This window comes from Macrobrachium nipponense, chromosome 26, assembly GCF_015104395.2.
Source record: "Macrobrachium nipponense isolate FS-2020 chromosome 26, ASM1510439v2, whole genome shotgun sequence".
In the NCBI taxonomy this organism is placed as follows: Eukaryota; Metazoa; Arthropoda; class Malacostraca; order Decapoda; family Palaemonidae; genus Macrobrachium; species Macrobrachium nipponense.
In genome coordinates, this window is record NC_087215.1 from 77,805,880 (window position 1) to 77,820,932 (window position 15,053).

The window sequence follows — 15,053 nt, forward strand, 5'->3', positions numbered from 1 at the left end:
TACAATGCTTCATTTAGCGGCTTTGAAAGGTCACAGAGAATTAGTGCAACTCATGATCAGTAAAGGGGCAAATGTCAATGACAAAGGCAACATTGCTGGCACACCATTACATGACGCTGTTCAATCTAATGATGTTAGTGTAGTTCAGGAACTCATTGAGAGTGGAGCTACAGGAGATGTTCATAACAATCAACAATCCACTCCTCTGCATCTTGCAACAGGTTGGGAATATATTCCTATAATGAAAACTCTTATTCAAGCAAGTGCAGATATATATGTCATTGATACTTATGGCAATATGGGTGGTCATGTTGCAGCATTGGGTGGGAAATGTGATGTCATCACAGTTCTGTTAGAGTCGGGGTTTGATGTAAACTGCAAAACTAAAAAAGGAGCTACAATGCTTCATTTAGCGGATTTAAAAGGTCACAGGGAGTTAGTGCAACTCTTAATCAGTAAAGGGGCAAATGTCAATGACAAATGCAACATGGGTAACACACCATTACATGCAGCTGTCGCATCTAACAATGTTAGTGTAGTTCAGGAACTCATTGAGAGTGGGGCTACAGTAGATGTTCATAACAATAAACAATGCATTCATTTGCATCTTGCAACAGTTTGGGGATATATTCCGATAATGAAAACTCTTATCCAAGCAAATGCAGATATATATAACATTGATACTTATGGTGATATGGGTGGTCATGATGCAGCATTGGGTGGGAATGCTTCATTTAGCGGCTTTAAAAGGTCACAGGGAATCAGTGCAACTCTTTATCAGTAAAAGGGCAAATGTCAATGACAAAGGCAACATGGGTGTCACACCATTACATGCAGCTGTTGAATCTAACGATGTTAATGTAGTTCAGGAACTCATTGAGAGTGGGGCTAGAGTAGATATTCATGACACACAACAACGCACCCCTTTGCATCTTGCAACATATTTGGGACATATTCTGATAATGAAAACTCTTATTCAAGCACATACTAATATTCATAGTACTGACATATGTGGCGACATGGCTGATCATGTTGCAGCTAAATACGGAAAAAAAGATGCTTTAGAGTATCTTTTAGGATTAGGGTTTGATGTAAAATGCAAAACCAAAAAAGGATATACATTGCTCAATTTAGCCGCTTCGAAAGGTCACAGAGAATTAGTGCAACTCTTGATCAACAAAGGAGTAAATGTAAACGACAGTGGCCATTATGGTTACACGGCATTACATTCAGCTGTTCAGTCTAACCATGATAATTTAGTTCAATACCTCATTGAGCTTGGAGCTGAGGTAGATGGTGAAAACTGTATGCTACAAACTCCTTTGCATATTGCAGCAATGATGGGGCATATGCCCCCACTGAAAACACTTATTCAAGAAGATGCTTATATTTATAGAATCGATATGTGCGCTAATACATGTGCTCATGATGCAGCCTTTAAAGGGAGATGTGATGTTATAGAGAATATGATAAAGTCGGGGTTAGATGTAAACTACCCAACCAAAATGGGAATTACATTGCTTCAATTAGCGGCTTATAAAGGTCACCTTGAATTGGTGAAACTCTTGCTCAGTAAAGGGGCAAATGTGAATGACAAAGACATATATGATTATACGGCATTAGATGCAGCTGAAGAATCGAACAATGAGAGTATAGGTCACCTCACTGAATCTGGGGCTACGGCAGATAATCATAAGAATAAACCACCCGCTCAGCATCTTGCAGCATTAAGAGGAGACTTTGCAGTATTGCAATCACTCAAACAGGATAATACTGATATATATATAATTTACCAAATTATGGGGATATGGGGCCTCATGCAGCAAATATTCACGGGAAATATAAGACAATTGAGTTTATGTTAGAGTCGGGATGTAATGTAAACTGCAAAACTAAAGAAGGAGATACAATGCTTCATTTAGCGGCTTTAAAAGGTCACAGAAAATTGGTGAAACTCTTCATCAGTAAAGGGGCAAATATCAGTGACAAAAACAACAATGGTCGCACACCATTACATGCAGCTGTTGAATCTGGCCATGTTAGTGTAGTTCATGAACTCATTGAGAGTGGAGCTAGAGTAGATGTTCATGACAGTGAACAATGCACTCCCATGTATCTTGCAACATATAGTGGATATATTCTGATAATGAAAACTCTTCTTCAAGCAAAAGCTAATATTTACTACGAAAATGAAATTTATAAAGATATGGGTGATCATCATAATGCAGCATTGGGTGGGAAATGTGGTGTCATTATTGGTCTGTTAGAGTCGACGTTTGATGTAAACTGCAAAACTAAAAAAGGAGATACAATGCTTCATTTAGCAGCTTTAAAAGGTCACAGAGAATTAGTGCAACTCTTGATCAGTAAAGGGGCAAATGTCAATGACAAAAACAATATTGGTTGGACAGCATTACATGTTCACTCTAACGATGTTAGTGTAGTTCAGGAACTCATTGAGAGTGGGGCTACAGCAGATGCTCATGACAATCAACAATGGACTCCTCTGCATCTTGCAACATCTTTGGGATATATTCTGATAATGAAAACTCTTATTCAAGCAAGTGCAGATATATATGACATTGATACTTATGGCTATATGGGTGGTCGTGATGCGGCATTGGGTGGGAAATGTGATGCCATCACAGTTCTGTTAGAGTCGGGGTTTGATGTAAACTGCAAAACTAAAGAAGGAAGTACAATGCTTCATTTAGCGTCTGGGAAAGGTCACAGAGAATTAGTGCAACTCTTGATCAGCAAAGGGGTAAATGTCAATGACTGAAGCAACAATGGTCGCACACCATTACATGACGCTGTTGAAATTAACAATGTTAGTGTAGTTCAGGAACTCATTGAGAGTGGGGCTACAGTAGATGTTTATGACAACAAACAATGCACTCCTTTGAATCTTGCAACCGGTTGGGGATATATTCCTATAATGAAAACTCTTATTAAAAAAAATACTGATATGTATAATATTGCTATTCATGGCAGTATGGGTGCTCATGATGCAGCAATGGTTGGGGAATGTGATGTTATCACAGTTATATTAGAGTCGGGGTTTGATGTAAACTGCAAAAATAAAGAAGGAAATACAATGCTTAATATAGCGTCTGGGAAAGGTCACAGAGAATTAGTGCAACTCTTGATCAGTAAAGGGGCAAATGTCAATGACAAAGGCAACATTGGTCGCACAGCATTACATGACGCTGTTCAATCTAAGAATGTTAGTGTAGTTCAGGAACTCATTGAGAGTGGGGCTACAGTAGATGTTCATGACAACGAACAAAGAACTCCTTTGCATCTTGCAACAGGTTGGGGATATATTTCGATATTGAAAACTCTTATTCAAGCAAATGCTGATATGCATAATATTGATACTTATGGCCGAATGGGTGCTTATGATGCAGCATTGGATGGGAAATGTGATGTCATCACAGTTATGTTAGAGTCGGGGTTTGATGTAAACTGCAAAACTAAAAAAGGAGATACAATGCTTCATTTAGCGGCTTTTAAAAACCACAGAGAATTAGTGCAACTCTTGATCAGCAAAGGGGTAAATGTCAATGACAAAGACAACGAAGGTCGCACAGCATGAAATGTAGCTGTTGCATCTAACTATGTTAGTGTAGTTCAGGAACTCACTGAGAGTGGGGCTACAGAAGATGTTCGGAGCAATGAATGATATAATCACCTTTTTTTTTTGCGACAACAGAGGGAATATAGAAAATAAGATACCAATTTATAGGAAACAAGATGCCCATTTATAGGAAATAAAATGCCCATTTATAGGTAATATGATGCCCATTTATAGGATATAAGAAGCCCATTTATAGGCAATAAGATGTCCATTTATAGGAAATAAGATGCCCACTTATAGGAAATAAGATGCCCATTTATAGGAAATCAGATGCCCACTTATAGGAAATAAGATGGCCATTTATAGGTAATATGATGCCCATTTATAGGAAGAATGAAGTCCATTTGTATTCGATATGATGTCCGTTTATAGAAAATAGATATCCATTGATAGGGAGTAGTTGTCCCTTCATGGGAACTAAGAGGTCCATTGATAGGAAAGAACAGAAGGCCGTAAAAGGCAAGGTTATCTATCAACGACAATGCAGAAACTTCATCTTCTGCCGCCTGTTGCATCTGCAGGTGTCTTGGGTACGTCACACGCTGCAGGCAGCCTCCCAGCAGATGCAGCAGCTGTGACGGTGCTTCTAGTGTTGGCTGCTTCTGCACAAGGAGGCTAAGAGGGCTGCCCATCCGCCAAGAAGAAGCTGGGATCTCTCTCACTCTGGTCCTTCCACAAGTTGCCTGGTGAGTAACAGGAACATTCTGCTCTCCCTCCAGCAAGGTTATATATAGTTCTCACGCACTACGCATACAATGTCTGTGAACAGATACACATGATTGCATGTGTACATCAGCCGGGTTTTGTGTGTTGTAAACGCTTATTGCACAGATGCTCTTGCATACGCTGATGGAATACATGACGTGCTATATTTCTGTTATTGTGCTTCAATATCTGGGCCTCAGTCACTTCTGCTACCATTACTTCATTTGTATGTTTCTGCCTGCAATATATTCAAAGTTGCCTTCGGTGAGTCTCTTGAGACGCTACTCATTCACCGAGGTGCCAATGTCTCTGAATGGTTCAGAAAGAAGCCACTGCAGAACACCAAGTTTAAGTGAGTCAGTATAAAAACAGGAGTTTTCAACTTGAACGAAGGTGATGAGGACTTCGGTGAACATCGAAAACCCCTGCTTGCCATTTATTCACTTAAACTTAAGTTTTATGTGGTGACTTTTTATCAGCCATTCAAGAATAACACGAAAAATGTGTCTTGAATACTAACTAATGTTTTTTACTGCTTTGTCTCCTCTTCTAATAGGTGCCACTGCTGTGATCACTGCCTGCATTCCTTAACCTCAGTGCAAGTCCAGACGGGGAAGCAGGGCCTCTCTTCCTTTCGCAGGCCAATCTGGATTCTGCAAAGATCCATCCCCAGTTTCTAGTTTGTCTTTTTATTTAGAAACCACAGACCACTACAGCGAGGGACAACAGACCGAGATGAGGGACAACTAAAGTGTGAAGGTAAAGTTGAATCACCAACAATATAGTAATATGTCTTTGGCAGTGAATTGCCATTTGAAATGACTCAGTTCTTACCACACCTCAATAAAGAGGCAAGGTTAAAAACTCACAGATAACGTGAAGATATAATTAGCTGCTGGGGATCTGTCTACAAATAAAAGAATATATTAGTGGCAATGAAAGAATTTAGTGAAAATGGGCCTTACAAATTACCAGCAAAATTGGTCCCACAGTATGGGGTGCTTGATGCTTAACATTTCTCTCTCTCTCTCTCTCTCTCTCTCTCTCTCTCTCTCTCTCTCTCTCTCTCTGTAAATGAAATTGGAATATATATTACATTTATGCGATTTGGTGTCTTTCAGTTAGTAAGCCATAGGCTGGTATATTTCTGGTTCTTCCCAGATGTTAAAATATTTTGGTGGGTTCCCCAGGCTTGGAACCTTCAGACAGTCCTGGGAATACGAGTCCCCTTAGGAGGTCATGAGGCTCTGTGACAACAATATACTGCCAGGTGTGATTTAGGAAGAATGGTTCTGGAAATGAGCAACATTAGAGATTATTTCTGAATATTAGCTTCTGTTTTTTTTATGCTTGTTAGGCTTGACTTATATATGTGTGAAATATCCTGTCTTATTACTGATCCAAGAGCTGTTGAACCCCTAAGACCTCCAGCTGTTTCACTGATGATTGATGGGAGCCAAATTTGAATGCCCATGAATTCTTCTAGACACATCATGTATTCTCTCCTCCATTTCACTTATTTGATAGGGATCTCCGAAGGTGTCCACAGACGATCTCCCTAAGCTTTATGCATCTCCGCTATTTTCAGGTTTGCTGCTGCTAGACGTCGCTATTTCTGGGTGATTCCTGGGAATGGCCAGCCTCTGTGGAAACAGCCCAACATCCAATATCTGGCGTCTGCAACCTGTCCCCACTTGCCTACGAGTTGTTCGGGACGGAAGTCATCTCCAAAGGTCCAGGAAGACGACACATCAGTTGAATGTGACATTTAAAAGATAATCACAGAAACTCTTGAAGACAACTGGGACCAAGTCTTACAAAAAAGCTGTGGAGATTAGAGGCAACAGATTGGGGCAAAGTGGTCGTAGATTTTAGTCTGGGTTCGAATCCCTCCCTCCCTCCTTCTCCAATGGTGAAATCAGTTCCCAGATACTTGGTTGCCATTGTGTGATAGTTCAGGCTTACTCTTTGTTGAACCATTCAGTGCTGTTGTTGGTAGGAGGAGGCCTGCAGTGCTCCTCCTCCTCCTCCTCCACTACGGAATAAATAAACAATGGAACACTCTCTCATTGTGGTGCCCATTTCGAACCCAAGCTGCACAATACGCCTCTGGAGTGTCTGACAAAAGTGGAAAAAAAAACCTGTGTGATCTGTGTCGGGGAAAAACACCTGTCAGTCCATTGATCAGAGACTTTCCAAATTCCCTCATTGCCGTGGCGAGTGCTGATGGGTGTTGTAGAACTGACTAGTTCTGAGAACGTTGCTCAGGTTCCGTTAGGATGGAGTGCGGACAGACGCATGAAAAACCTAGAACTTTCAACCTGCAGTTGGATTATGAATAACTCAACATAAAGCTACTGCAGGAGGTCTGGAGATCAGTACAGTACCATCTCTGGTCTCCCCACCCCAGAGTTTGTCTGGACTGGGGTTCCTTGCTGTGGTGACTGACCACCACAAGTCTGTCTGTGCGTATCAAACAGTTACTACTACTCGGGCGTTACAGAAGAAGAATCTGTACAAGCACACAATGAGGTTGGAAGTTCCCCAGTGACTGACTGACTGTGAGGAGAAATGGCAAAATGATGGGAGTGAAATGTCGTCGCCATCAGCTACCTACTGTGTCTCTTTCTTCTTCTTATTCGTCCGGGTGTGACAATGCTCCGAGCTGAAATGGCAGGAGGACACTTGTGCCGTTCCAGTTATTTCCTTCCAAGTGTTTATTATACAGATTTAATCTATTTTATGCCATGCTTTGTGTGACATGTGGTTTAGATGTTTTACTTATTACACATTCCTTGTCGTTTTGGAACGGGACTATTCCGGCTGAGAGGAAATAAAGTCTTTATGAAGTGTTGTGCCAATGCAGTGTCTTGGTCCTTTTGTGACTTATGACAACGAGGATTTTCACTTAGGACAAGGGAAATCAATGGGTTATCTTTAATATATAGGCAGAACATAATACATACTTACACCTGTATTGATTATACATGATATTGGTTATGTATGGATGTGTGAATTAATGAGGTGCTTCCTTCAAACATCATAAGATTGCAATTATCAAAACTGTAGCATTTGTGATGGTCCACAGACACCACCCTACTTACGAACGAGTTAAGTAGATCATACTGCATTTTTTTTCATGCCTATTCAAGTACAGTACGACAGAGAGTCAATACAGTTCTGTATATTTCTTTCATCCCAAACCACAATACTACACTGTATGTGCAGCAAGTTATGTACAGAACAGAATTTGAACTCCAGGGTCAAAGGGGAGCGCTCTGACAATACTCTCCATTCTAATCACATTCTTTTGGATCTGAAAGTTCGATCGGAAGTAGAGAATGTTCGTAAATAGGGTGTTGTCTGTGTGTATTATACATTTCATTTCTGCTGTAAGAAGACCACCAATGCATTCTGGTGATTTATAGAGAACTTAACATTGTTGAGCTCAGGTTGGAACAAGAATTGGTTGCAGGCATTAACGCTGGAGTAGAAAAAAATAAGACACCACAACAAAGTGCAACAATTTCATTCATCTCTTCATACCTGTGTGTCGTGTCTTTACGAGCACAGGTGAGGGAACTTTGATGACAACAAGACTATGATGAACTTTCTTAGAGGCAAACTTTATGACCGCAGTTGGTTTTTGAAATCCAACTGTACAAGCAAGATAAGAACGCTTGTAACTGACGAATGTATGGAGGCAATGATTTATAAGTTGGCTTTGGGTTGTATTATTATCATATTAGTATTATTATTATTATTATTATTATTATTATTATTATATTATTCAGTTGATGAAGAACCCTATTCAAATGAAACAAAAATCCCACCAAAGGGGCCACTACAGACTTGAAATTCAAGAAGCTTCCAGAGAATGTTGTGGAGGTCATTCAAATGAAGTAACAGAAGGCATTGAGAAATACAGAAAGTTATTAGGAAACCAGATAAATTAACTCATGAACAGATAGGTCAATATTGAAGTAAAATATCAAACCACGGGTTGAATTGTATCAGGGTAATCATTCATGCATTGTACCTTCGCCTTTGAACTTCTTCAGTTCCAGCTGCACGACGTCTTCCAGGAGGTTTCTTGCAATATCAGTCCTCTAGTTTAATGTTGTAAAGCCTGGTGTAACGGTCCTTTTCCTCCGTTACTAAAAATTAAATAACTTTCTTACCAAACTCTGTTCACAACAAGAAACTAAGTCCACAATCAGTGGAATAGCTCTCAAATATTATCAAAGTGCAAAAATTAATTCATGGGGGAAAACGAAACACCACTTAAATTTAATACAAAAATATCTAGACAGAAGTTACTCCTGAACCTCGGAATACATATATTATTGAAAACCAATCACCCTGAATTATTTATGAAACAACACACTTACCCAATTAAGATAGGAAAAAGCAAAGATACATCCACAAAGAGAAGGGGGTTCAGACAGGAGAAGGCATACGGAAAGCAAGAATAACCTATAAAATACAAACTAAACCCTAGCGGTGGTTTCCCTCCTCTTAAATACTGGAGCTGTGGCCGTGATCTCCTTAATTATATATAGGTATTTCTGTCCTCCGTAACACTGGAGTTATGGCCGTGATCTTTATAATTACTTATATGCCTCTGCGTCCAGAGACAAAAGTGAAGTGACAGAGATATTCCACAGGATTCACACATCAGCGATCCTACGTCCTCGAGGATGATCCTCCAAAAAACCCGGGACGTCCAAATCAAACCAGAGCCAAGGGCATCACAAAGATCGCCTGAACATTCCAAAAATATTAATCACTTATACCTTGGCTAAGTGAGAGCCCCTCGACATTTACTGAGCCGAAGGTGAGGCAGGATGAAGCGTAAATCCTTCAAGAATAATCATAAATCCAAGTAGGCGATACGTAGCAAATCCAAGTCACCAGGAGTAATAAGGCTCAAAGATCAACTGACTCCTTCAGTCCAAACAACCTCCGACACAGCCACGGTGACAGCACCCCTCGCTCACAAATATATGGAAAGACAGAATGGTCATTAGTGGCAATTACCAAACAAGACAAACCACCGGGGAGGAGGAAAACAAACTAAATGGATAACAATAAAATTCATATACATAACAAAAACCAGAATAATAAAATAGCTAAGAATAAAATATCACAACAAAGTGACACCTCCTCTCCCAAAAGAAAAAAAATATACATATATTTTTTTTACAGTAAATAACATAGTATACTTAAAAAAAAAACTAAATAGTCATTAAAAAGACCCACAAGCCAAACACAAGGTTTTATACAACCCTGCAAAGAAAAAACAAAGGTATGAATGTAAAAATAATAAACTTACAAAACCTGATATCCAACAGGAGGGGTGGCAAAGGAACAAGGATGCAGCTCACAATGGCATCAAAATTAACAAAATATCATTAATATAATGGAAAATCTACAACACAGAAAACCTCAAAAACCATCGCCAAACACATTGTTAACCCAAGAGCTTCAAAACTCTCACACACGTATATTATTAAGAGCTACACTGCTCTAATCCGGATTCCATAGAACTGTTCATAGGCCATAATTTATTTACACACACTCAACGTTGTTTCACTTTGTTTCAAATCGCTCATTGCAACAATGTTCAGCGAACAATAGTCCTGTCTATATCACAGTGACAACACACTATTTCACTATAAAAGTGTCCTACCGAATACATATACTAACACTGGACAACACAGAGAAGACCAACACAGTTTTCCCCTGCGCAATCCCAACACACAAAATTTCGTGAAGCGTAATTATGCCTGAAAACCAAGAATGCCCGGATTAGTAGCTGTCCGCTAACAATGTAGATTCTCCGATTAATATCCTAATCACCAAATTAATCACCTCACCGTATTATACCATGCGCCAAAGACCAACAAATACCAACATCATTGTATACCAACATCATTGTATACCACACTTTTCAGTAACAATTTTTACGATATTACACATTTGTATCCTATAACACTCAATTCCATCATGCATTATAAGCACTTCAGCCTTCATTAAAATAAACATTGCCACAAAATATGAACACCGATTAGCACTTTCTATCTTCACCTATGGCCTTAATTAGACTATTCTTAATTTTATAACCCTAGGCATTTACAGAACTCCTGTAAAGGAAAATAGAATTAATACATATGTGTTACACTCTCCTCTACTTTTACAATACAAACCTAAGCACCTACTTCAACAGTACACACACCGTAACCAGAACGATACAGATACTACCTTAATATCCGCATAGCCCTCTGCAAGAATCCTTCCCTACTCAACGCTGCGAGAGAGAGCATCGGCCACAACGTTGTCTTTTCCCGGGACATGAGTGAATTCTAGATTCCATTCCTGCAACATGAGGCTCCAACGCATCAGACGTTGGTTTTTATTTTTGTATCTGTTGATGAAGTTCAAAGGGTTATGGTCGGTCATAATCTTTATCGGAGTTCCTGTGGAAGAAAGATAGATGGAAAAATTATTAATAGCCAGAATGAGTGCGAGTGTCTCCTTCTCGACCGTCGAATACTTTCGTTGAGCAGAATTCAATTTCTTCGAAAAGAACGCAACCGGGTGAGAAACGCCTTGTTCGTCGTTCTGTAGTAAGACCGCTCCGACACCGACATCACTTGCGTCAGTGGCAAGCGAAAAAGGCAGGTCGAAATCCGGAGCCCTTAAAACGGGGAAACTAAGAAGCACACCTTTTAAACACTCAAATGCCCTTTGCGTTTCAGGAGTCCAATTAAAAGGAACAGTTTTCTTCAACAAATTAGTGAGCGGATCAGCGATGTCAGAAAAATTCCGCAACATTATTCTCTTGGAAACACGGCACAAACTTAAGGGCCTGCCCCAAATTAATGGCAGGCGTTACCAAACTACTCGGGGAGGAAGGAGGGGAAGAGGGAGCTGCATTTCGCATCTCTCTCTCAAACATTCTCTCTCTCTCTCTCTCCTCAGCCTTAAATCTCTCCAAGTTAAATTCTAAAGTTTTTAATTCAATTTGTTTAGACAATACCTCTACAGACACCTCAGTCATGGGTGTTAATACCTCACCCTTTTTAACCATACTGACATAATCATAAACCTGGATTAACAATAAGCCTTTTCTAATGGATACATCATACTAACCAACTCCAAATGTTGAGCTAACTTGCTCCAATCACTTCTGTCAAGCTCCGCAAGCCTTGCTTGCCACCCCTCTCAGACAGGAGATCTAACACATTAACTGTCGCCATTGTTGTTTTTAAACAACCTAACTAAATATAAGCAAACTCCAACAAACCAAACACGAAGAGGTGTAAAAATGTTGTTTACAGAAAACCAAGCCCGCAGAATTAACTTTGCACCTTAGTGGAACAAGATCAGGAACGTAAATAAATCCTGTTTTCAAAACGGTCGCCAATTTGTAACGGTCCTTTTCCTCCGTTACTAAAAATTAAATAACTTTCTTACCAAACTCTGTTCACAACAAGAAACTAAGTCCACAATCAGTGGAATAGCTCTCAAATATTATCAAAGTGCAAAAATTAATTCATGGGGGAAAACGAAACACCACTTAAATTTAATACAAAAATATCTAGACAGAAGTTACTCCTGAACCTCGGAATACATATATTATTGAAAACCAATCACCCTGAATTATTTATGAAACAACACACTTACCCAATTAAGATAGGAAAAAGCAAAGATACATCCACAAAGAGAAGGGGTTCAGACAGGAGAAGGCATACGGAAAGCAAGAATAACCTATAAAATCAAACTAAACCCTAGCGGTGGTTTCCCTCCTCTTAAATACTGGAGCTGTGGCCGTGATCTCCTTAATTATATATAGGTATTTCTGTCCTCCGTAACACTGGAGTTATGGCCGTGATCTTTATAATTACTTATATGCCTCTGCGTCCAGAGACAAAAGTGAAGTGACAAAGAGATATTCCACAGGATTCACACATCAGCGATCCTACGTCCTCGAGGATGATCCTCCAAAAAACCCGGGACGTCCAAATCAAACCAGAGCCAAGGGCATCACAAAGATCGCCTGAACATTCCAAAAATATTAATCACTTATACCTTGGCTAAGTGAGAGCCCCTCGACATTTACTGAGCCGAAGGTGAGGCAGGATGAAGCGTAAATCCTTCAAGAATAATCATAAATCCAAGTAGGCGATACGTAGCAAATCCAAGTCACCAGGAGTAATAAGGCTCAGAGATCAACTGACTCCTTCAGTCCAAACAATCTCCGACACAGCCACGGTGACAGCACCCCTCGCTCACAAATATATGGAAAGACAGAATGGTCATTAGTGGCAATTACCAAACAAGACAAACCACCGGGGAGGAGGAAAACAAACTAAATGGATAACAATAAAATTCATATACATAACAAAAACCAGAATAATAAAATAGCTAAGAATAAAATATCACAACAAAGTGACACCTGGTTTCGAATCAATAAAAAAAAAAAAACTTCTTGTGTTCTTGGCGATGATCTTACCTAGCTTACTCATGCAAGACACATCACAGGGCATTCCAAGAAAGGGGGAATGGACTGCTGCAGTTTTGGCTTTCAGAGGAAGCGACTCGTCACGACAAAAATACATTTGTAGCGAGTGAGGCAGATGTTTTATTATCTTAGTTATGACTAGAACAAAGGTCTAAGCATTTGCTTTGACACTGAATCTACGTCTATTGGCTCACAAAAGAGAGCCTGAGAACAGTCTTTCTCGTTCTGAATAACTTCAGCCCTTGTTATAGAATCGGCCCTTGCTCAGAAAACTTGATCAAAATACATCATTCTTCAAATTTTATTGCAGTTCTGTAATCAAAGTTTCGTAGTCACCACTGGGTTCTCTCTCCGGCGATCTATGTCTGTCTTATTATTATTATTATTTTTGTTTTGCTCTATCACAGTCCTCCAATTCGACTAGGTGGTATTTATAGTGTGGGGTTCCGGGTTGCATCCTGCCTCCTTAGGAGTCCATCACTTTTCTTACTATGTGCGCCGTTTCTAGGATCACACTCTTCTGCATGAGTCCTGGAGCTACTTCAGCCTCTAGTTTTTCTAGATTCCTTTTCAGGGATCTTGGGATCGTGCCTAGTGCTCCTATGACTATGGGTACAATTTTCACTGGCAATGTTCAACCCGTATCCTTTTTTTATTCTGTTATTTCTATATTTTCAGATCTTGATAGTTACACATTTTTTCCCTCTCTTTCTCTTCAACTCTGGTGTCCTATGGTATTGCGACATCAATGAGTGATACTTTCTTCCTGACTTTGTCAATCAACTTCACGTCTGGTCTATTTGCACGAATCACCCTATCTGTTCTGATACCATAGTCCAGAGGATCTTTGCCTGATCGTTTTCTATCACTCTCTCAGGTTGGTGCTCATACCACTTATTACTGCAAGGCAGCTGATGTTTCTTGCACAGGCTCCAGTGGAGGGCTTTTGCCACTGAATCATGCCTCTTTTTGTACTGGTTCTGTGCAAGTGCCAGACATTCGCTTGCTATGTGGTTTATGGTTTCGTTTTTTGTATTGCACTTCCTACATATGGGAGAGATGTTATTTCCGTCTATCGTTCTTTGAACATATCTGGTTCTTAGGGCCTGATCTTGTGCCGCTGTTATCATTCCTTCAGTTTCCTTCTTGAGCTCTCCCCTCAGTAGCCATTGCCAATTGTCATCGCTGGCTAGTTCTTTAGTCTGTCTCATGTATTGTCCGTGCATTGGTTTGTTGTGCCAGTCCTCTGTTTTCTGTCTGTCCATTCTCTGTCTCTATATTTCCGGTCTTTGTTTTTTACTTTTGTTAGTCCTCCTTCCCATGCACTCTTTAGCCACTCGTCTTCACTGGTTTTCAGATATTGCCCCAGTGGTCTGTTTTCGATGTTGACGCAGTCCTCTATACTTAGTAGTCCTCTCCCTCCTTCCTTTCGTGTTATGTATAGTTTGTCCGTATTTGCTCTTGGGTGTAGTGCGTTGTGTATTGTCATATGTTTCCTGGTTTCCTGATCTATGCTGCGGAGTTCTGCCTTCGTCCATTCCACTATTCCTGCACTGTATCTGATTACTGGTCCCAATGCCCATGGTGTTTATGGCTTTTATTTATTTATTTCCGGCGTTGAGTTTGACTCGAGTATCGCCTTGAGTCTCTGCATATATTCTTTTCTGATCGTGTCCTTCATCTCTTGGTGTTTTATATCTCCGCCCCTTCCATTATTCCCAGGTATTTGTATCCAGTCTCTTCTATGTGTTTGATGATGCTCCCATCTGGTAGGTTTATCCCTTCAGTTCTCGTTGCTTTGCTTTTTGTATGTTGACTAAGGAGCATTTTTCTATTCCAAACTCCATCCTGATGTCCCCAGATACAATCCTTAGTCTGGATTAGGGTATCTATTCCTTGTGATGCTTACCATACAACTTGATGTCGTCCATGAACTTCAGATGGTTGATTCTGTTGCCTCTTTTCTTGAGTTGGTACCCGGCATCCATCTTCTGTAGTACTTTTGTCATGGGAATCATGGCTACTACGAAGAGTAGTGGGGACAGTGAATCGCCCTGGAAGATCCCTCTCCTGATATTAACCTCTGCTAGTCTTATTCCAGAGCATGTAAGTATTGTATTGTATTTTTGAGGAAGCTGATGCTGTTTTCCTCTGCCCATATATTTGCAGGCATTCTATTAA

General features: G+C 40.1%; 4 protein-coding genes across 4 annotated transcripts; all 4 read left to right on the forward strand.

The window, feature by feature from the left end:
- The first annotated feature begins 4 nt into the window (after positions 1-4).
- Positions 5-784, forward strand: LOC135199744 (serine/threonine-protein phosphatase 6 regulatory ankyrin repeat subunit A-like). Its single transcript, XM_064227902.1, has one exon. The coding sequence runs from the start codon at positions 5-7 to the stop codon at positions 782-784; it is 780 nt and encodes a 259-aa protein (XP_064083972.1).
- Positions 785-812: 28 nt separating this feature from the next.
- LOC135199745 (serine/threonine-protein phosphatase 6 regulatory ankyrin repeat subunit C-like) lies at positions 813-1,865 on the forward strand. The gene has a single exon (XM_064227903.1). It carries the CDS (start codon positions 813-815, stop codon positions 1,863-1,865), a length of 1,053 nt encoding a protein of 350 aa, XP_064083973.1.
- Positions 1,866-1,909: 44 nt separating this feature from the next.
- On the forward strand, positions 1,910-2,782 carry LOC135199746 (serine/threonine-protein phosphatase 6 regulatory ankyrin repeat subunit A-like). Its single transcript, XM_064227904.1, has one exon. It carries the CDS (start codon positions 1,910-1,912, stop codon positions 2,780-2,782), a length of 873 nt encoding a protein of 290 aa, XP_064083974.1.
- A 213-nt stretch (positions 2,783-2,995) lies between these two features.
- Positions 2,996-3,598, forward strand: LOC135199747 (serine/threonine-protein phosphatase 6 regulatory ankyrin repeat subunit A-like). The gene has a single exon (XM_064227905.1). The coding sequence runs from the start codon at positions 2,996-2,998 to the stop codon at positions 3,596-3,598; it is 603 nt and encodes a 200-aa protein (XP_064083975.1).
- The last annotated feature ends 11,455 nt before the right edge of the window (positions 3,599-15,053 follow it).

What these genes read in the sequence shown, in the direction of transcription:
- LOC135199744 (XM_064227902.1), top strand. Translation starts at nt 5, where the DNA reads ATGCTTCATTTAGCGGCTTTGAAAGGTCACAGAGAATTAGTGCAACTC.
- LOC135199745 (XM_064227903.1), top strand. Translation starts at nt 813, where the DNA reads ATGGGTGTCACACCATTACATGCAGCTGTTGAATCTAACGATGTTAAT.
- LOC135199746 (XM_064227904.1), top strand. Translation starts at nt 1,910, where the DNA reads ATGCTTCATTTAGCGGCTTTAAAAGGTCACAGAAAATTGGTGAAACTC.
- LOC135199747 (XM_064227905.1), top strand. Translation starts at nt 2,996, where the DNA reads ATGGGTGCTCATGATGCAGCAATGGTTGGGGAATGTGATGTTATCACA.